This window comes from Monodon monoceros, unplaced genomic scaffold (assembly GCF_005190385.1).
Source record: "Monodon monoceros isolate NGI ecotype Baffin Bay Population unplaced genomic scaffold, NGI_Narwhal_1 Super_Scaffold_11, whole genome shotgun sequence".
Lineage (NCBI taxonomy): Eukaryota > Metazoa > Chordata > Mammalia > Artiodactyla > Monodontidae > Monodon > Monodon monoceros.
In genome coordinates this window covers 48908270-48931387 of record NW_021703767.1, presented here as the reverse complement: position 1 = coordinate 48931387, position 23118 = coordinate 48908270, and the positions used below count along the sequence as shown (strand labels likewise).

The following is a 23118-nucleotide window of genomic DNA, read 5'->3' as shown; positions in this document are numbered from 1 at the left end:
GTGGGAATGAAATAAACAGACTATTCATAAAGATATTCAAATGGTCCTTAAACATATGAAAAGATATTCAACCTCACTCATAGCTAGAGAGATGCAAATTAAAACTATTCTAACATGCCTTTTTTTTTAAATTTATTAATTAATTTATGGCTGTGTTGGGTCTTCGTTGCTGCACGTGGGCTTTCTCTAGTTGTGGCGAGCAGGGGCTACTCTTGGTTGCGGTGTGGGGGCTTCTCATTGCGGTGCATTGTTGCGGAGCGTGGGCTCTAGGCACACAGGTTTCAGCAATTGTGGCACGTGGGCTCAGCAGTTGTGGCTCACGGGCTCCAGAGCGCAGGCTCAGTAGTTGTGGCACACAGGATTAGTTGCTTCGCGGCATGTGGGATCTTCCCGGACCAGGGCTCGAACCCGGGTCCCCTGCATTAGCAGGCAGATTCTTAACCACCGCGCCACCAGGGAAGTCTCATGCCGTGTTTTTAAACCTATCAGATATGGCAAAAATTAAAAAGCATGACAAACACATTCTGCTGGCAAGGCTGTGGGAAAAGGCATTCATATATTTTTGGTGGGAAAACCAACTGGTACAATCCTTTTGTAGGAGAATTTGGCAATATCTAATAAGAGTAGATATGCACTTACATTTTGACCCAGCATCCTACTTCTGGGAATTTACCTGAAGGAAGATACACTCCAACGAGAAAATATACCTGCACAGGTTATTCGATTACAGCATTGTAATGGCAAAACATTGGAAATGACCTAAATGCCCATACAAGTAAGAGTAATTGCATTGACTATGGTATATTCACACAATGGAGTACTATGTAGCTGTTAAAAATTTTTTTGAGAAAGATCTCCATGAACTGGTATAGTTTCCAGGATATACTATAAAGTGAAGAAAAAAAAGGATAAAAGAATAACTGTAGTATATTACATTTCATGTAAGATAAAAGGAGAAATAATAAACACCCATCTATTCGTTGATTTAAAAGGAAACACAGGAAGGATAAACCAGAAACCAGAGATGGATTACCTATAGGGAATAGGTGTAAACAGGATAGAAAGGACAGGAGGAAGAGAATGAGGCAGAAATAGGGAGACGTTACACTTTTTGTATAGTTCCAACTTTTAGACCTATGCTATTTCACATGCAAAAAAAATTAACAATGAGCAGTAATTCATTATGAAACACAAACAAAACCAAACTGCATTGCAAATGAGTAACACAATCATACTGAAAGGGGGAGCAAAGAACTAACCTACATAACTTTGTAAAATAGTATTTTGATTATGTACTCTTAAGACTAAAAAGGAAAGGAACTACATACAAATACTGCACTCTGGTTAGTTTTTCATAGGGAAATATATGAATTAATTCTGAAACTTTATGTGTATTCTAGAAATTAAGCAAATAAGTGAACAGATTATGCATAGTCAGATTTCTTACTGTTGGACAAGAGTAGTTAAGTAGAGAAAGGAGGAAGACTAGAATGTATCTGGTGTTGGTCTGGTAATGGAAGTATCTATATGAACTCATGGAGATACATACAGTATACACATACATACACACACACACACATATAGATCTAGAAATTGATATAGATGTATATACATACATATTCGAGCTCTGTCAAGTAGGCTAGAAGCAATGACACTTCAGAACCAATGAGTACACTTAGTGCAGATTTTGATTCTAAAAGGAACCATGGATGCTTAAGAGAAATCACTGATTCCAGGGTTAAAGAAGAGAAAATATGAGATGAGTCCAGAATATCTTCTGGTGCCAGAAATTAAAGATGTATTAAAAAAAAAAGAATGGGGACATGTCAAAAAGACACAAGGGTCAATGGGGAGGGGTTTGTGTGGGCAGATCTGGGACATTTTGAGTAACAAAATATATGATAGTAGTGCATTATAACCTATAGAATAACATAAGAATACACAGGCCCATTATCAATACAAAATTGAATAAAGAATGGAGAAGGAAATTTCCTCACAGAATTTGAACTACAAAAAATAGAAGATGAAAATAGAAAAATCATCATTCGGCAAATCCTACACTAACAATTGTTTCAGTAAAGAACCATGGGGGAAACACCCAAAAAACAAAAACCATGAATGTCTGCCAATTAGTGGGCAAAAGTATGAGAATATGATACAAGAATTTTCCCATAAGATACTAATTACAAACAGAAAATTTACAACTTTGACATTGTATATATCTGGCAGATACCATCCTAACCAAGTGATCAAAATTAACATCACACTAGTAAGAGGACAAATTGACATCATGTGCTTGCTGATATACTGAAGACACATCCGTTCTGTCTTATTTTTGCCAAAAATGCATAAACTGAATTTGTGAGGAAACATTAGGGAAATCCCAAATTGGGAGATCTACAAATAATTGGCCTGTACTTTTCAAAAAGTCTAAGGTCATAATAGACAAACACTGAAGATTCCCAGATTAAAGGGGTTTAAGAGAGATGACAACTAAACAATATGTGATAATGTAGTGAATCTTCAACTACGGAGACATTAGTGGAGCAAATGGTGAAATTTGAATAAGGTCTGTAGAATAATAGTGTAAGGTGATATTTTAATAATGTTAATTCCCTGATTTTGACAATTGTCCTGTGGTTGTATGTTATCATTTGAAGAACATGGAAGTACTTCACTATATTTTTGCAATGTTTTGAGTCTGAAATTTTTTCAAAATGAAAAGTTAAAAAAAATTAAAAAGTATCTTCATCTCAGCAGGGAAGTAACTTGAACAATCCCTCCACAGTATATCAAGCTAACCCTGATTATTAGCGTTAAGAAAAAAACATTTGAAATTCATAGCCTTCATTTGTAATTAGTCTAACTAGAAACGAACCTTAATTTTAAAATGTAGTTCAATCTTTTCATTTACTCACACCTGACCTATAGGGCAGCAGCATTATAAACATTAAGAAAATATTTAGAGATAATGGATGGCAGACACAAGTAAGAGAATAGACACAAGTAAGAGAATACCTTCTAACACTTAGGGATTTTCAAAGGTATGCCTCAGCAGGATTTTCTACAGCACATAATAGATGATACTTTGGCAGTAGAGGAGAGGGAGGATTTGGATTAGGTCTTTTTCTAACCTGAGATACTGTAATGTTCTAGAACTATGTGCTAAGTTAGGTAGACTCCAAAGAGCAATTTAAAATCTCCCATTACTCTGGCCAACAATCTGGCAAGAGCACCAATAACATCTGTCTCTTCTTTGTTTAAAACAAACCCAGCAACAATTAAGTGTAACAGAAAATAAGAACACTGACAGAGTTGGACAAATTTATTGGTATTTTAGTAAAGACATTCATCTCAGTCGTTTTGGGATGTTATTTCAACATAAACATTAAAATGAACAAAAATGGGAAGTTTGCCTACGTTAAAGCAAGTTAAATTCATGTATCTTGATATAATTAAACCATGTAAGTAAGAACTAATCGTTCTATATACATTTCCATTGTTTTACTTGGGGCTTACTCTAAACTCATATGCAAGTGAACAAAGTATTAGGAATATATACAGGCTGCTTCTCTGGAGTTATTACCTATTAAAAGAGCTCAGAGAGTAGCTATCACCAATTAAACAGTATGAAGCTGCCTCCAAATCTAACATTGTAAGAGTTTTCAAGGAAATCATTATACTATATGTTTCTTTTATGTGTGACTATGCTTTTAAAGATGTGTTTAACTGTCACATTAAAAAAAGAATTCATATACAATACAAAAATACAAAATAAACACAATCCTACAACACAAAGATTAACAAAGTATATGTGGTCAAAGATTCCATAAAATATGTTTAAAGATGCATTTTCTTTCCTTTTATTTTCAGTATCTAAAATGTGCTTTTAAAGAGGCCACTGGTTAATATGTATACAGTTAAAAGAAACCATATTATTGTGCTAAATAAGAATTCCTGTAATAAGTTCAAATCAAATTGGATTTCACAAGTTAGTAACATAAATGCTTTGATAAAGTTACAGAAAGTGCATCTTTCTTATTTTCCATCTTCATACAATGTTGCCTTTTTTTTTGGTGTTTATATCCTTTAAAAAATAAGAACAGCCAAATATTTAACTATTATGTACATTTAAATTTTTGGTGGTGGTTTGTTATTTTAAAAGAAACAGCTTCCTTATGATTTGCCTGAAGATCTGGTGGAAATAATTACAGGAACTAGCTAATAACAAAAACCAAGAGAAGCACATTCAAAATACTGATTTACTTTGGTAGCAAATGGTTGTTCTTTGAAGACTATCAAAGGTAGACAAGACCCTTTAAAGTGAAGTGGGCTATTTTAAATACTCAACAGTTTACATAAAATTTTAAAATGTTCTTTTTAAAGAGCTAAGCATCTGTATCCACTGATAGCAATGCAATAACTAGTTTATGATGATTTGAAACAAAACAAATGCCCATTAGGAAAAAAAAAAGCTGTATTTTAATTTTTATCTAATTTACTTTCTCAGTCAATAGTCCAGCAACATTTTCCTCCCAATACAATACTCCCTTCTCTATAAGGCTGTTCCTGGGAGCCAGACTTTAGGTTAACAAGGGAGTTAAGTTAGAGAGTAACTGCCTACAAATAGACAACTTTTTGCTTCCCTCTTAATGTGCTAGTAGTTGTGTCTAAAAAAATATGCAATTCTTAGAAAGGTACCATTTCTGATTTTTTTAATCATCTATAACCTTTGGAAACTAATCACGTGAAACTACAAAATTAGCAAATGTCTTGAAATCTGTATATAAAACATAAATTACCTCTAATTTCAAATTCTCATTTATTAGTGTACCACTCAATCTTTAAAAAAAGAAAAAGAAAAAAAAAAGGCGGCTCCAAAGATAGTCTTATACCATTCTTTAAAAAAGGAAACTGTTCCTTTTAACTTTACACCCACCCCATACCCCAATTTCAAAACACATCATTTAATTGTCTTGGTCATGGACATTTCCAAGATGAGATTTTATATTTCGCTCCCATAGCTTCTGGTTATCAGAAAACCCATGCTTTCCTTTATTGAAGGAATTTGGTCCTGCTGATGTTGGTGTATCCCTGTGTTAAAAGAAAGGAAACTTATTTAAAATGTTATATAATGATTTTCGGGCTATGTTTTTAACTCATTCAAAACACATTTGTTTAGCACCTATTAGAAATGCAGGCCAAACATCAGAAGCCTCTACAGAACTTTTTAAAAATACCCTTTACACAGACCCTGTCCTAAAATTTCAGATTCAGTAGGCCTCAGGAGGAGCCAGGTAAATCTGTAGTTTTAACAAACATCTAAGGTGATTCTGATATGCAGCAACCACTATAGTGGCAACCACTATAGTTTTAAAAACTGTTGCTTGTAACCCATTAACAGGGTCATTAAATCAATTTGGTGGTGGCTTGCCATCAGCATTTATAAAAAATGAAACAGAAGATGTCATTTTATGAACTTGTTTCAGTTTTAAATGTTTAGATATATGAAGATATATGTATCCTGGGTGTTTAGATTTGGTTATAATGCCAGATGTATTTACTTTAGGTCCCAGTCCGAAAGGGAGGCAGGCAGACAGCCACTGGGACAGTTCCCGTTTGAATCATAGATGAAGTCTGAAGACTGATGCTTGAAGACTCAGCACTTAGTTCTTTGGGAGAATATATACATTTGGTAGAAGTGGGGATATATTATAGGTTGTTTTGAAGCCCAGCTTTCTTATTAGCCTCGAAGTTATCCATTTACACATACAAAGACAGGAAACTGAACATCGTGTTAACTTGAAATTTGTTATTTTCACAATAACAGAAACAATGGAGGAAAATTTTTAAATGTTTTTGTCTTCTTTTTATATTTGGCATCTAAATTACTAAGGAAAATGGGACACATACAATCAAGATTAAGTGGTGGGAATATCTTAAGTGAGATGAGTGAAAGCCATTTTTTTATACCTGAAAAAAACTTTTAAATTTTATATCAGAAACATTTCTCATAACTGTTTATTTGAAAAAATTTAGATTACATGTATCTGAAAAAAAAATAGCATTAAATTATCGTTATTTTTTCTTTTCTTAAAATACTAATTTTCTTTTACCAGGAGAGTAATCTCAGAAAACAAAACTCTTTTGCCCAAATATGCAACAAAAGCTTGAACACTAATAGATTATGTGCAATTTGCAATTTATTCTTGCTCTTAATTCACTATAATTTTCTACAATATTATACAAAAATTATAATACCTTCCAATATTCTTCATCCTCATCTTTGCTTCTGGAGGCATTTCCTCTGGTTCACTCTGGAGAAAAATGTAAGATAGAAACAGAGATGACTGCATGTAGATAGAGCTGACCCTTGAACAATGCAGGAGGATTAGAGGCACTGCCCCCACAGCGCCACAGTCAAAACCCCGTGTGTAACTTTATAGTTGACCTTCCATAGCCACGGTTCCACATCTAAGGATTAAACCAACCTTGGGAGAGTGTAGTACTGCAGCACGTTACTGAAAAAAATCTGCATATAAATAGGCCTGTGCAGTTCAAACCTGTGTTGGTCAAGGGTCAACTATATTAAAATCACTTGATTACCAATAATGCTAAATTTTATATCTAAGTCTGAAATTTTGGTGAAAGGAGAAAATCATTTATCTTAACTACATTAAATAAAACCCTCATGCTTCTAGTGTGCTGATTCTGCATAAAGAAAAAAAATTTGGTAAAAACTTGATATTCTAGGGACTCCCCTGCCGGTCCAGTGGTTAAGAATTCCGTGCTTCCATTGTAGGGGGCGCGAGTTCGATCCCTGGTTGGGGAACTAAGATCCTGCATGCCGTGCAGCGTGGCCAAAAAACAAACCAACAAAACACAAGAACAAAAACAACCCCCAAAACAAAAACAAAACCCCCCCAAAAACTTGATATTCTAGAACTAAAACTATTTGTTTACTATAAGCTACACATTGTGTTAAATGCTTTAATATGCACTGTCTTTGAAAACCCTAACAATCCTACAAGGTGGGTATGAGTATCATCATTCACATTTTGTAGGTAAGGTAAACAAGGTTAACTTGTCCCAAGTCACAAAACAGCTAGATGCCAAAGCAAAGGCTCTTAACCATTTTACTGTATTGCTCCTTCTCAAAAATGTCTCCTTTACTGAAAAGACATCTTGAAAGCTCATTCTCTACTACTTTTCCATAGTTACAGCTCGTGAAAAGATATGTGACAAGTGTCTTTTAGATGTTTTTTAAGTATAAATGTTACTGATGAGCTAAATATTATTTTTTACACAGTCATCTGCCAAGATCCAGATTAAAGGGATTTCTACTGGTCAAATCTGAGACAATTTGAGCATTATAACCTGTTGAATAGAGCCTACACTTATAAAAGCTCTTCCTTACAGTAAGAAACATTAAACATAGAAGGGATGAAAGAATGAAAAAAAATCACCATTCAGCAAACATCACAATAATTGATTCTGGTAAGAATCATCAATGAATGTTAACACTTATGAGTGAACACTTAAGAAATTATGTATTTTCACATATTCTTTTTTTAAATTTTATTTATTTATTTATGGCTGCGTCGGGTCTTCGTTGCTGTGCGCGGGCTTTCTCTAGTTGCGAGAGGGGGCTACTCTTCATTGAGGCGCACGGGCTTCTCATTGTGGTGGCTTCTCTTGTTGTGGAGCACGGGCTCTAGGCACACGGGCTTCAGTAGTTGCGGCACATGGGCTCAGCAGTTGTGGCTCGCAGGCTCTAGAGCACAGGCTCAGTAGTTGTGGCGCACAGGCTTAGTTGCTCTGTGGCATGTGGGATCTTCCCGGACCAGGGCTCAAACCCGTGTCCCCCGTACTGGCAGGCTGATTCTTAACCACTGTGCCACCAGGGAAGTCCCCTCCACATATTCTTAAAACATATCCCCACAAGATAAATTTTAATTATAAAAGATAAAACAGTAATTTGACAGTAGAGAAATCTGGCAGACATCACTTTAACTAAATGATCAAAGTTAACACTGCCAGTAATGGGATATACTGACATGTGCTCCTGATATGATGCATTGAGAACTTGGCATCACTTCTGTGGTACGCCTGCCAAAAGGAATGTGAATCTAATCATAAGGGAACATCAGACAAATCCAAACTGAGGGACGTTCTACAAACTAACTGGCCTGAACTCTTCAAAAATGTTAATGCCATGAAATACGCAGAAAAACCCAGGAGTTGTCCAAATTAAAAGAGACTAAAGAGATACAACTGAAAAAGTATTTTTAAATTTCAAAATTAACTAAATGAACACACTCTTTGTACAATATATTTCAGGCTTAGATATATATCCAAGGTTAATTAATATGTGCTGCAGAAAAAGGAAGAACCAGATGAAGATTTTATTTATTTATTTATTTTTGGCCATGCTGAGCGTCATGCGGGATCTTAGTTCCCTGACCAGGGATCAAACTGGTGCCCCCTGCAGTGGAAGTGCAGAGTCTTAACCACTGGACTTCCAGGGAAGTCCCAGATGCAGATTTTAGATGCATGTGTTCTTTTACCTAAGAGACAAGTTTATCCCTACCTATCATTACCATCTTATAGCAGAAAGAGTGTTGTCTGAACCTGTCTAAAATTTCTTTAAAAACAGGGAAAACAGTAACGTATGATGCAAAGAACATAGGACAAGAAACCAGAAAGCTCAGTTCTAGTTCAACACTTGTGCACAATACTTATGCACACTTAATTTCTCCATTTGGAAAATAAGAATAACCATATCACACAATTCATAGGGATGTATGGAGGATAAAATAAAGTTGTGTGAAAAGATTCAAACTGTTAGGCATTCAAAGCAAGCCATTACTATTATGTAGGTGCTTACTATTTCCAGCCTCTCTACTTCTGCACATGTTGTCCCCTTCTTCCCACAATGTCCTTTCCTGATAACAATCTGTACAAACCAAAATGCTACCTAATCTCTCTTTTTTAAAATTTATTTATTTATTTATTTTTGGCTGCATTGGATTTTCGTTGCTGCAAGTGGGCTTTCTCTAGGTGCGGCGAGCAGGGGCTACCCTTTGTTGTGGTGCGCGGGCTTCTCATTGCAGTGGCTTCTCTTGTTGCAGAGCACGGGCTCTAGGTGCACAGGCTTCAGTAGCTGTGGCTCGCGGGTTCTAGAGTGCAGGCTCAATAGTTGTGGCGCACGGGCTTAGTTGCTCCACGGCATGTGGGATCTTTCCGGACCAGGGCTCAAACCCGTGTCCCCTGCACTGGCAGGCGGATTCTTAACCACTGCGCCACTCTGGAACACGTACATATTGACTAGATCTTCTGGCAGAATCACCTGCACTATTGTTATTCCTCATGGGGATACAAGAAGAAAGCACTATAGCTGCTTTTTAAAGCTGAACACATGCATAATGTCTCACTGAAGACTCCAACTATAAAAATTATTGAAGACAGCAGTATTGAATTTTCCTTTTTTTGGATCCTACATATTTCATAGCACATATATATATTATTACTCATAATAAGCATCTGTTGATTTGATTAAGTTCCTTGCCCCCCAAAGTCAATAATATTTTAAATAATCCCACAATCAAATTAAATAAATAAACAGAAATATCCAGATTTTGCAGATGTCATTTAAAAAACAACAACAACTGTTCAGAGCTGCAAAAAAAGTTCACCAGTACCATTAGTACAACTTGACAATTTGCCACTAACATCTTTCTTAAAGAACTTGTTAAAGTAAAACAAACAAAACCAGGTATCAACTTACATCTTCATCTTCATTAAAGGCTGCTGCTACTGAAAGGGTTTTTGGAGCAAGAGTTGGAACGGTTTCCTTAGGTTTCTGAAGAAGAAACATTAAAAAGAGTATAATATAATGTTTACACAGGCTTATTTAATGACAAAAATAATTTATCTTCAAAGATTCAACTTTATGTTTTCATAGAAACATATAGTAAGGAACTAAGAACAAACATTGGAGAAATCTACTTTCTTTTTGAAAATGTGGGTTATCAATGGGTAGATTTTACTTTATTAATTATATGTCCATTTGTTTTCCTCCTGTCAAAGATTTTCTAGTTAGGGTCTATAATTTAATATCACTTAGCTAAAAGGTACCTGGTACAGGTAAGAGAAAATGAATATTAATACCTGCCCATAGTAACATTAAAATTAAGCACAGTGTGCCTTGAGAAAGATATGAAGACTCATCTTTCTCTACTAGCTAGCTGCCTACTGGACAGCGCCACTTAAGAGCTCCCAGGTGTACTGCAGTGCTCATTAAGTGCTCAAGCCAGAAAACCTTTTCCTCAACTTGCACATTTTATTGTAAGGTCCTGTTAACTAGATCTCTATTAAATAGACTTAAATCTCCCCCTGCCTTCCCAGCTTACTACCACACTACCAACACTAAGGCCCCTTATCATTACTTGCCTGAACTGCTGTTAGAAATACCATCTCCCCACCTTCTGTATTTATTTTCCTCTAATTCTCTATACTGGCACCAGAGTAATGTTTCTAAAATGCAAATCTGTTTAAGGCTCGAGACTCTTTATAATGATTCCATGGCTCCTCTAGAACCCAAAGAATAAAACCAAACTATATTATGGAGTACAAGTCCTTTATGATTTGGTCCTGTGGTCTTATTTGGGGGGCTTTCTATCCCTGCATTTGCCTACCAAACACTTCCTAACTATGAACAATTTCCTGAATGCATCATGTGGCTTCACATCTAAACTGCCTTTGCATAAGTCTTTTTTTTTTTTTTTTTTGGCTGTGCTGCACGGCTTATGGGATCTTAGTTCCCCGACCAGGGACTGAACCCGGGCCCACGGCAGTGAAAGTCTTAACCACTGGACCACCACGGAATGCCCTGCACGAAGCTCTTTTTATCTGAGATGTCCCTTTGCCTCTTGCCTGCACTTAAAGCCAACTCTAGCGTCACCTCACCAGTAAAACCTTCTCTGAGCTGCTGAAACAAAATTAACCATCCCTTCTTGTATAACAGAAACACTTTTTATAAATAATGTTTGTTTTTGAAGAAATAAAAATGTTCATTTGGAAATTATGCATAGTGACTCTAGAAGCACCCTTTACTCTTAAAGATGTCATGTATTTGATGTTGTACATAAACATAAGACACAAGTATTTGTTGGTTGTTTGACTATCTTTTCACATCATATAATCAAAAGCAACAGTTTCAACTATTTTCATATCCTACACCTCACTTCGCCAAGATTATGTTTACACTTTGGTTTACTTTATGAAAAAAGGTCTTTTGTTTTCTAAAGATTAAAGTTTTACTGAATAGGCCTTTTCAAGCATAATCCTCCCAACTAAAATGATCAGCAATTACTAAATCACATCAATGATTTAGCAAAAGTAGGGATATGGATATCTGATTTAGGAGGTGTGTTCAAGCACCGTAAAATCTATTATCAAGGGGAACACGTGTATGAGAAATGTACATGAGAACCACATGTTTAATGACTATCAAAAAAAGTAAATATCTATGCAGGTAGGCCTATGCAACTTTATAAAAAACATATTAAACCAAAAGAATCAGCTCAAATAGGGAGAAGAGTCATGAAGTAATGAAGTTACAAGCTGAATGTCTTTTGTTCACACTAAATTTTTTAGAAAAAGGAAGAAAAGGAAAAAAGCAAAACAGCATAGGGTGGGAGTAGGGGTTCTGAGGAATGGTAGCTTTTTTAAAACTAGTATAGCTCAAACACACTGACTCTAGTAGGAATCTGATCCATATCATATTTTTAAGATCTTTGAATGACATCTAATGAAGAAATCAAGCTGTATGCATCCAGGCAACTGAGCATTAATTTTCACAGAACAGACATGAACAACTTAAAATCAATTTTAAGATTATTCTCCTTACACAAGAATGTAACCATTTTCTAAAGCCAATAGCAATACACTATTCAAGTAACTTTCTTTTTCTTAAAGAAGAGATCTGTTTAGTTGAACCACATGAAATTAACACTTCTGTAGATCAGAAACAGATAAATCTCTAAACTTCATATGCCTCAATCTAATACTTCAAATACTTTCCAGATACTCCAGGGTTAATAAGTATTAATTTAAGGTTTACATCTTAAAACAAGGAATCAAAAGTTGATCTGTAAAGGACTACTATCATAGATTATAATACTCAATGTCCATTTGTAGCTTCAAAGTAAGGTAATCAGGAAGCTCTTATTAAGCAATACCTTACTAACATTAATCTTTTAAAATACAAATAAATGACTTCTAGATATTATTTTTAATATCACTGGAATTAAAAGATAAGAAAAATAAACTGAAACTCTAAAAATATTTTTCAAGTTTTGCTCAACTTAGGAAATTCTAAGGTATTATTACTTTATAAATCATATAGTCCCTATAATAGTTGCTCCTTCTCATATTCCAACCCCTTTTTAAAAACAGCTTTGTTGAGTTATAATTCATCCAGACCTTTCTTGAATATAGAGCCACTAATTTCTTAAATACTTACATTTAATAAGTTCATGCACCAATGTATCTTTTTATACATCTTTGTATACTGAATTTATCATAATCCAATAAAAGCAGGTTTTGAAAACAAATTTTCAGACCCATTACAAATATAATATATAAAATAACAACTCACACTTGAGCCAAGTTTGATGGATATGGCTGAGGTTTTCTTTGTCATCTGACTACCTATGGCAAATCCAAACTTGGAGATCTTTGTAGGCTTTGTAGGGAGGTCTGCAGCTTCTTCTTCAGCTGATCGCTTCTCAGCGCTGCGACTGGAATTTTCCCCTCCATTACTGGAAGAAACAGTCTTAGTTTTCACAGGTTTTTCTGCTTCTTCTTCAGGTCCTGGTGAAGTCGAAACAACTTACCAAGATGAGCTATTTTTACTGAGCAGATTGATGGGAGCAGCAACCTCAAAAAGCATCGTTATAAAGAAGATACCTCTGCAGTTGTCACCTACTGAACCCAACAGTCTCTTCCACTGTTTGTTAGAGTATACAGCAGGAACTGAGATTGTGTGGCAGTAGAAGAGGCTCCCATGAATTAACTAGCATAAAATACAGAGCAATTTAAAATTATAAATATAGAGTTCACAAAAAGTAAGACCCTTCAACTAAACACTGTAAGTTGTACAATAATCTAGTTATTTGTGGAATTTTTCTTTTTATAAATTAAGATCTATAAATTCTATACAAACTGGTTTGCTGGCAGTTAGTTACATCATAGGATAATACATTTGACTAATAAAAGGTCTAATATTCTTCAATAACGTACTACTAGTTATACAAAGTACCCTGTTATGAACAGCCCATTATTACCCAAACTACAGTGTTAGTACAGCCTGGAGTAATCTTCTTGAGTGATGTGTTCTTCATGAACATTTCACACAATCTTTAGTTAGAAAGGAACTTCAAGGAAGACTTCAAGGTCATCCCCTCTTGAGTAACTGCATTCTACTCTCAAAGCTTGATTAACATCTGTTTAGGCTACTCTTAATATCAACAACTATATTTAGGTTTATATATTATTTTTTCTCATGAAAGAAAGATGAGCTAATGATAATTTCAAACAGAAGACATACATATGAAGATATGGAATGCAAGATGTCTTTCAGTAATTTTGCTTCTTTATATTAATAAATGAAATTAGTTCTCACTTGAATATCTTAGGCCTGTTACACATGCAGCCTATTTAAAAACATATTGGGAGGTAAGACAGAAGGCTGGCTGATTATTAAATATTTTATTTTCTTTCCCAAGTTTACCAATTTACCTTTTGAATGTATTCTGCTACACTGGATGAATAGTTTATGGAGAAAGAGAAGATTCTCTAAGGGATGGCCCTGACAACAGCTAAGAAAACATGACAAAACATGACATGGGTAGAAAAGGGGAAATCAAACAGACTGACAAGTAATGAATTAAAAGACGGGATGTTATAGATCCCGATCTATATAGTTTTGGAATGATGGGGTAGCTAAATTAATAAGCACTTTGAACAGAACATTTTATTTTGTTTACAGGAAAATAAAACGAACTCTTTATTACCTTTAGACAAGAGGTGAAAGTTTTAATAACAATGTAGGGGAGAAATTAAGCAGGATTAGGTTTTGGGATTTCCCTAAGAAGCAAAGACAGCACTGGAATCGTTGTCTGAGGTGCCATTCACTTATTCAGATATAAAATTACAAAAGCACCTGAAGAATGTAAGATTGCTATTCAATATTTGAAATATAGAACTCAATTTAGAATTTCTTACAAAAAAGACAGTATTATGCAAACATTTTTTCAGTCTACCACTAAATGCATTTATGCTAAATTTTATTCTGTATTCTATGTATAGTTTTAATCAAGTATGAATTTTACAGTAAAACCCAAACAGTAATAACTACTTCTTCTTTGTGACTGACACACAGCTAAAACTGGAAACTCATTGGCTCTACGTATCAGAGCATATAGAAACACACAAAAAAGCCACTGGATTTACATTTAGAAGCAATCTGTATACTAAATGCACAAGTCTGTGTAAACACAAAGTCTGAAAAACATCAAAACAAATAGAATAAAGAACATTTAGTCTTGATTTTAGTGTAACTCTGCTCTTTGAACTGTGACTCAAGGGTTATAATTAGTCAAAATTTCTGGTTCTTTTAAAACCTATCTTTTCTTAATTCTAGGTCTCCTTTTACCAAGAAAATAATTCTGGAACAAAGAATCTAGAAAAATCAAAGCATAAATACGACAAAAAGTGAAAAACGTAATTCTTACTATAACATTAATAACAACATCAAGTGTGACAACTAACTGAACTAGTATGTGCTAACACATGAAACACAATACTATCTGTTCAATCCTATGATTCTTAGGGAAGATTTCTATAGTGAATGCTCTAGAAAAATGCAGCATGAACAGGGGAGTTGGGAAAACTACTCTACCATTAATTAAGTAATCAACTGTCAGCAACTCAATTTTATTCACATCCGTGGTTCTGTCATCTGAAGAGGCAAACTATCAAGACCATTTAAGTGTTTTAAAGTCCATTAAGTGTTTTCCTTTAAATACAACATGTACTACTTTAGTTTGTATTCATTCTAAGCAAACAAAATGTGTAGATTAGTTAATGTGAAATCAAATTACACATGGTACTAGCATTTTTGGGGAGGAGGTAGGCCTTGGAGTACAAAGGTACCTTACTTTGAAAAAAATTACCCAATAAGTTTTAAGTCCATAAGGATACCCTTCATGACGCATTGGCATTCTGGTAACTTCTTCAACTGAAAAAAGGGTACATACCTATCTCTCTAACAGGACATATTCAAGAACCTCCTGGCACAATAAATGTCAATTTCATTAAAGTAGTTTTACATAGCCTGAAATAGCCTGAGGTGGGCATGATTCCAATATGAATAGCTCTTCTCTAAAGCTTCTACTTATTTCAAGGAGCTACAAAAATTTAACCAAAGGGAGGGGAAAAAAATCTACCTAAAACCTTACCCTTAATATCATCCCTTCTCTTTAAGGTGAGAGCAGGTAGTTCAAGTAAGTAGCTTCTCTTATTAACATAAATTCATGTTAACTATGTTAACTCATTAAAAAATACTTATATTTCCAACTTACTGGACTGTTCAATAGGAGTTAAAAATCAGAATAATCTCTAGGTAAGTCCCCCAAGACAAACTTGATACTGTTTTTAAAATTTGCCGTAAAATTATCAATTTAACAATATCCATGGTATCAATGTTTTAACTATGATTTCTTTGTACAATTTCATTAAAAATATCTGACATTCAAAAATGGTTTACATGTAACAGTAGTATTTTCTTTCAAAGGAAGGCCCACCCAAGGCAAATTATGTAGACGTTATTAAGGGATATTACTTATTCTAAGTCACCAACAAGGAGACAATAATTTTTGATAACAATTAGCAAAGATAACTTTATATCACCCCTTCACAAATATATGCTAAAGTAGAAACATCAATATTCATACTACAAAGCGAATTATCCCTAACTGAAAGGGTGGTGGACAAATTATATAGTGGAACTATGCTGACACTTAAGGTATATTTGTTTTGTTTTGTTTCTTGGCCACCCGGCGCGCCTTGCGGGATCTCGGTTCCCCAGTCAGGGATTGAACCCTGGCCAGGGCAGTGAAAGCCTGGAATCCCAACCACTAAGCCACCAGGGAACTCCCTTAAGGTACACTTTGGCTCACATTAAACACATCTCAGATACTCAGTTAAGACAGTTAGAAACCCATTCTAAAAGTTAAAAGGTAGTCTAAAAGTCAGATAAGATTCTTCAGGCTACAGATCTTTGTTCTTCCTCAAACTACTAATTTTTAAATGTAGTTCTACTTGATAATTTCCAAGACAATTTTTGACGAAAAAAATCGCTAACGAGGTAGCACTAAATGGCTTAAATTGTTGCTTCCTAAACTATTTTACTAGTAAAACAACAATAACAACAACAACAAAAAACAAGACGGGAGGGGAGTGTGAAGAGGGAAAGGAGTTTGGGCTCAACTAATAGCACCGTACGTGTTTTTTAAAAAGGAATTTCTGGGTCCAAAGTAACTGAACATTACACTTTTCTCAATTTTTGTTCCCAAGTCAAATGACATTAAACTTGTTAGGAGGTCCTAACAGTTGCCTTCATATACTATTAATCTTCTGTATTTTCTCATATTAAATACTTTCAGGGATAAGACTTGAAGAAGAGTTAAGAGTGTGGTACTTAAAACGTTCTAAAGACATTATGCTCAGCTCGCACGTGTTAAGTCACTAGCCTTGTGAGGACAAAGGGGCGGGAGGGCTGGAGAGATTACAGGATGTTTCTTTTCCTTAATGCACAAGACCCAAATTTAGAGGAGTGGGGGTGACAGAATAAAGATAGCTGTAACCTGAGTTTACATCGTAACAAAATACAGGAAGAGTCACACTAGCCTATTTAGCCACCTAAATATCTGGCGTGCAGTTAGCTGGCAACAGCCTAGCACAGAAAAGGCAGACAGTTCAAAGAAAGGCAACCAAACCGTAACCCTAGACCCGGCAGATTAAACCTGGAGGCAGGCAAAGATATTCCTCTTTCTCTCCATCGCCTTGACCCATCCCATTACAGGATCAGAACTAGGCTTGAAAATAAAGAAAAAGGCCAGGGTAGTCCACCTCCTCAGTGAAAAGGGAGCAGCAAACTAACTCCTAGATGTAACTGAGAGGCCGGCACCGTCGGAAACTCGGCCTGCGGCCAGTTCCTGCGGCCACTGCTCGGTGACTCGCACTGTGCGAGCGCCCGTGTGCGTTTTGTGTGATTGCGTCCGCACCGCCACTCCTAGTCCCACCCCGAGTTCGGTCCCCCTTTCTGGGGCCCATCTCCCTTCTCTTCGGAAGCAGGGCCTCCGCTGGGGCCAGGAGGTGACGAACAGTGACCGGCTCTGCCCCGGCAAGGAGGCGATGTGGGCCCGGATGCCAGCAGGCCGCACCGGGCGTGCCCAGGGCTTGTGTGGGCCCAGCACCTGGCCGGGTGAGCGCCAGATCCGCCCTTCTCGGGCCGGCCTACTCCCCCCACCCAGGGGAGCTCAAAGAAAGGCCCAGAGCATCCCACGTAGCCCGCGACGCTGGGGTTATGTTCACCTCCGGCGGCTCCAGCTCGCTGCGGCTTTTCAGGCTTCTCCTCTCCCGCCTTTCCGTCCGCCATTTTCCCCGCCGCGGCCTCCCCTGCAGCCACGCCAAAGACGTCACGGCCCCGCCCAGCAACCATTGAGCTTCGGAGCCCGCCTTGGAAGCGGCAGCCTAGAGCGGCCCTAGAGAGTGAAGGGCCTCTCGGAGACTGAAGTGAATATGATATCATCGGCGAGCGTCCTCTGAGGGAAGGGCGGGGTAGGTTGAGCGGTCCGAGGACTGGTTAGGGACTTGACTAGAGGTGGGTTAGATTTTCATGGTTTACTGGCGGATTCAGGGAAGTGAGGGAAGGTGGGATCACAACCCTGGAAACGTTGGTGAGCTCAGGTGAGGTTTCTGTAAAAACTGGCAGACCGAAGCTAGCCAGGCTCTTTCATTCTGTCTGGTTTGCTAGATCACGTGTACCCACTCAAAAAAAAAAAAAAAAAAAAGGACCGAATTCTTACTCCTACCTAAAAGCAAAATCAACGTTTATCGAGCGCCCTCTTGTGTCAGGCGCTATCTCGTTTAATCCCCACAATAGTCCAATGCGGAATTGCCCTCTTTTAATTAGCTGTGAGAGTTGAGGCCAAAGAAAAATTTGTCTAAGGTCGCGTAGGCAAGTGGTAAAACTGATTTTTCTACAAGCTGCAATTTCTCTGTCAAGGGAAGTTACTTCGTTACGTGAAGACCACAGTAGTTTCTGCCTTACTTAGAAACCTTTAGTGTATCCCCAGAGTTTGCAGAATGAAGTCCAAGCGTTATATTGGGCCCCAGCCTAACTTTTCAGTTTCATCTTCGCTTTTTCTCTCTATATATACTGCCCTCTTGCTATACGGGGTCGGTTCCTTGCCTAGGGAACTGTAGTTTCTGGGTTTGCAGTACAATATACAGTGAGTGTTACAGAAATTGGCCTTACGGAGTCAGAACTTGGGTTGGAATCCCTTTACTGGCTGAGTAAACCTTGAGGGTTTCTTACTGTCTACAGACCTGTTTCCTTCTCTATAAAATAGAAATAATAATAGTACTTCCTCAAAGGGTGGTCCTGGGGATCAAATGAGATAATAAATTCCATATACCATTCTTTGATCATTGTATACTTCCCTCGATATGTGTTAAAAAGAAAAAAAGTTCTCCCTAGGCAGCTCAAAAATTCCTTGACCACAGAGACCATTAAAAAAATTTTTTTTTTCTTCACAGCAGTTTGTATTGCACATTTCATATATGAAAGGTGCTCAGTATTTGTGAATGTATGACTCCTCAGGCTCCGAGTCTGGAGAATGCAGAAAGAATCAAAGTGTGTTTCCCACGACAGAAACAGGGTGGTTTGCTGATACGGTGATTTGGTGATTTGAAGTCCCTGGTCCACCATCTATGACAGTATATGTAAAAGTGCCCAGCAAACTATTTTACATAGAATAGGTAATTCATGTTTGTTTTATTTTTCCTAGATGTGATCTTCAAAAGTTACTTAATCGCTGAGTCTCTCTTTTTTTTTTTTTTTTTGCCCGTACCAAGCGGCTTTCAGGGATCTTAGTTCCCCGACTAGGGACTGAACTCAGGCCCTCTGCAGTGAAAGCGTGGAGTCCTAACCACTGGACCGCCAGGGAATTCCTGAGACTCTTACTTTTAATCATGTTTTAAATGGAGACATAGGGACTTGCCTGGTGGCACAGTGGATAAGACTCCATGCTCCCAATGCAGGGGGCCTGCGTTCCACCCCTGGTCAGGGAATGAGGTCCCACATGCATGCCACAACTAAGAGTTCACATGCCACCACTAAGGAGCCTACCTGCTGCAACTAAGGAGCTCACGAGCGGCAACTAAGGAGCCCCCTGCCACAAGTAAGGAGCCCGCAACTAAGACCTGGTGCAACCAAATAAATAAATAAATAAATGGAGACATAAACATGTGATTTTTATTTGTAATTATGTATGTATTTGCTTATATATGCTTTTTTTGAGTTTTTATGTGTATCCATTTATTGATTGCTGGGAATACAGCTTATTGAGGATACATGACGTGATGCTTATACTTTTTTTTTTTTTTTTTTTTTTGTGGTACGCAGGCCTCTCACTGCTGTGGCCTCTCCCGTTGCGGAGCACAGGCTCCGGACGCTCAGGCTCAGCGGCCATGGCTCACGGGCCCAGCTGCCCCGCGGCATATGGGATCTTCCCGGACCGGGGCATGAACCCGTGTCCCCTGCATCGGCAGGCGGATTCTCAACCACTGCGCCACCAGGGAAGCCCTGATGCTTATACTTTTAAATGAGAAAAATGAAATTTAGAGAGGTCACATACAGCTATCCAGTTCCATATACCACACTGCAGAAGTTAAGGATGGAAGATATTAATCCATTCACCTGTCTGTTCCATGAGGTCATATTGTGCCTATCTTGCTCACCATTGTTTCCCTAGGACCTAGATTATACCAGTTTTCAATAAGTATCCATTGAAGAAGTGAATGCAAGCTTCAGTAACCCCCAGCAAATGGGTTAATGGATGAAAAGGCAGTGGAGTGCAGGGCAAAGAGCAGCAGCATTGATTGCCTCAGACAAAACCGAATTTAGATTATAACCCTGCTATTTGCTAATCTGTGAGTTTGAACGGATAAGGTAATCTTACTGAATATATTTTAACTGTAAAAATGTACTAATACTCATAGGGTTACTGAGAGGAATAAGTGTGATAATACAGGTAAAATTTGTAATACAGTGCCTGGCTTGTGGCGGGCACTTGCTTAATAGTAGCTATTGTTTGCAGTCTCTAAAGAGCTCTTCAAATAATGAGTAAACAAGCTGAAAATGGAGAGTAATATAGACAACTATTATTATAATTTATGTAGGTTTTTAAAAAATTATTTATTTTTGGCTGCGTTGGGTCTTCATTGCTGTGCACGGACTTTCTCTAGTTGTGGTGAGTGGGGGCTACTCTTCGTTGCTGTGCATAGGCTTCTCATTGTGGTGGCTTCTCGTTGCAGAGTATGGGCTCTAGGCGTGTGGGCTTCAGTAGTTGTGGCACGCGGGCTCAGTAGTTGTGGCTCGTGGGCTCTAGAATGCAGGCTCAGTAGTTGTGGTGCACGGGCTTAGTTGCTCCACAGCATGTGGGATCTTCCCGGACCAGGGCTCGAACTGTGTCCCCTGCATTGGCAGACAGATTCTCAACTACTGTGCCACCAGGGAAGCCCCTCCAACATATATTTATGCTTACTATATGCCAAGCATAGTCTGCAATTTTTTTAACATGAAATCAAGTACACTAAATCATCATCCTATGAATTAAGTGCTACAATTACTTTATTTTTATAGAAGAGGAAACTGGGACACTGAAAAGATAAGTAAGGGGTGGAGCCGAGTGTGGAATTCAGGCACAGAGCTACAACAAATTAGAGAGGAAAAGTGACTAATCATGGTTTCACTAACCTTGTTTTTGTTTTCTAACTTTCAAATTTCTTTACAGCCCAAATTAAGATGAAAACATATTTCTATTCATCCAAGTAATCCAAAACACTCATTCACTGGTTAGATCAGGGTTGGCCCCATGACCCTGTAATATTAAATTACCCAGTTGGGCTTGAGCTATCTGATGTTGTACCATGATATACAGAAACAGAATTGCATTGGGTGTCAAGTGACAGCAGCTCATGGGCTTTGTTTTATGTGTGTGTGTGCTTACATTTTTTAATTTTAATTTTTTATTTTTTTTCAAATTCTTTTCCAATTCATCACTAACCTTGGTTCTTAATTCAGCCTGTAATCCCATTATATTTCCCTATACCATTCTCAAGATTTAGTATACATCAGAGTCATCTGAAAGGCTTCTCTTTTTTTTTGGCTGCATTGGGTCTTCGTTGCCATTCGCAGGCTTTCTCTAGTTGCAGTAAGCCGGGGCTACTTAACTCTTCGTTGCGGTGCGCGGGCTTCTCATTGCGGTGGCTTCTCTTGTTGCGGAGCACGGGCTCTAGGCGCGTGGGCTTCAGTAGTTGCAACATGCGGGCTCAGCAGTTGCGGCACGCGGGCCCTAGAGGGCCTTCGATAGTTGTGGTGCATGGGCTCAGTAGTGGTGGCACATGGGCTCTAGGGTGCTCGGGCTTCAGTAGTTGTGGTGCACGGGCTTAGTTGCTCTGCGGCATGTGGGATCTTCCTGGACCAGGGATCGAACCTGAGTCCCCTGCATTGGTAGGCGGATCCTTAACCACTGTGCCACCAGGGAAGTCCCTGAAAGTCTTCTTAAAACAGTTAAAACTGTAGTGCCATGGACAGAGTTTTTGATTCAGTAGACTCAGTGGGTGGGGCCCCCAAATTTACATTTCTAACTAGTTCCCAAATGATGAGGCTGCTAGTCTGGGGACCACACTTTGAGAACCATGACCCTAATTCACTCACTTTCCTAGACTGTTTCCCACTTTCTCTGCCCTCCCCTCAATTGATGACTTTGATTCTTATTTTCAGTAAGGAAATAATAGAAATCAAAACAGAACTTCTGTATATTCTCACCATATCTGTGGTGTGGTACCTGCGTTTGTACCTAGATTTTCTGTCTTCTTTTCTGTTACTAATGTAGTAAATCCCATCCCACTCCACTGTTTTATCAGATCCTCCCCACCCCGCCAACTACTGGATCATTTCCAACACCAAACATACATGCTTTGTATCTCCCATATCTACAAAACAACTATAGCAAAATTAAAAACTCTTCTCTTGATCTCATAACTCCCTCTAGCTCCTTATTACTATTCCCCTTCATATAGTAACTCTTTGAAAGGATTGTTTATACTCATTGTCTCCAATATCTCTTTGGTATTTGGTACCTACTCTGCTACCACCCTGGTCCAACTCACTATTATCTTTCACCTTTGTTTGTGCAGTAGCCTCCTAGCTGGTCCCTCTCTTCTCGTCTCAATACAGCAGCCAAAGTGACTCTTTTAAAATGAATCAGATTGATTGACTTAATAAATTTTAAGGTGCTTGTTATGTGCCAGGCACTTTACCAAGTCCTGGGGATACAGCAGTAAATAAGACAGAAAAGGGAGTTCCCTGGTGGCCTAGTGGTTAGGATTCTGGGCTTTCACTGACGAGACCCGGGTTCAATCCCTGGTTGGGGAACTGAGATCTTGCAAAAATTGACACAACATTGTAAATCAACTGTACTTCAACAACAAAAAAAATTTTTTTAGGGATTTCCCTGGTAGTTCATGGGTAAGACCCCACACTCCCAATGCAGGGGGCCCAGGTTCGATCCCTGGTTGGGGAACTAGATCCCACATGCATGCCGCAACTAAGAGTTTGCATGCCACAACTAAGAGTCCACATGCCACAGAGAAGATCCCGTGTGCTGCAACTAAGACGCGGTGCAGCCAAGATGAAAGAAAGAAAGAAAGAAAGGAAAGAAAGAAAGAAAGAAAGAAAGAAAGAAAGAAAGAAAGAAAGAA

The 23118-nt window shown here is 37.9% G+C and overlaps 1 protein-coding gene across 1 annotated transcript; it reads right to left on the bottom strand.

The window, feature by feature from the left end:
• Positions 1 to 4079: 4079 nt before the first annotated feature.
• On the bottom strand, positions 4080 to 17772 carry PCNP (PEST proteolytic signal containing nuclear protein). Its single transcript, XM_029214858.1, has 5 exons — positions 17662 to 17772; positions 12662 to 12876; positions 9788 to 9862; positions 6262 to 6317; positions 4080 to 5094 (listed from the first exon to the last, which is right to left on the bottom strand). Exons 1-5 carry the CDS (start codon positions 17723 to 17725, stop codon positions 4968 to 4970), a joined length of 537 nt encoding a protein of 178 aa, XP_029070691.1. The 5' UTR covers positions 17726 to 17772; the 3' UTR covers positions 4080 to 4967.
• Positions 17773 to 23118: the final 5346 nt, after the last annotated feature.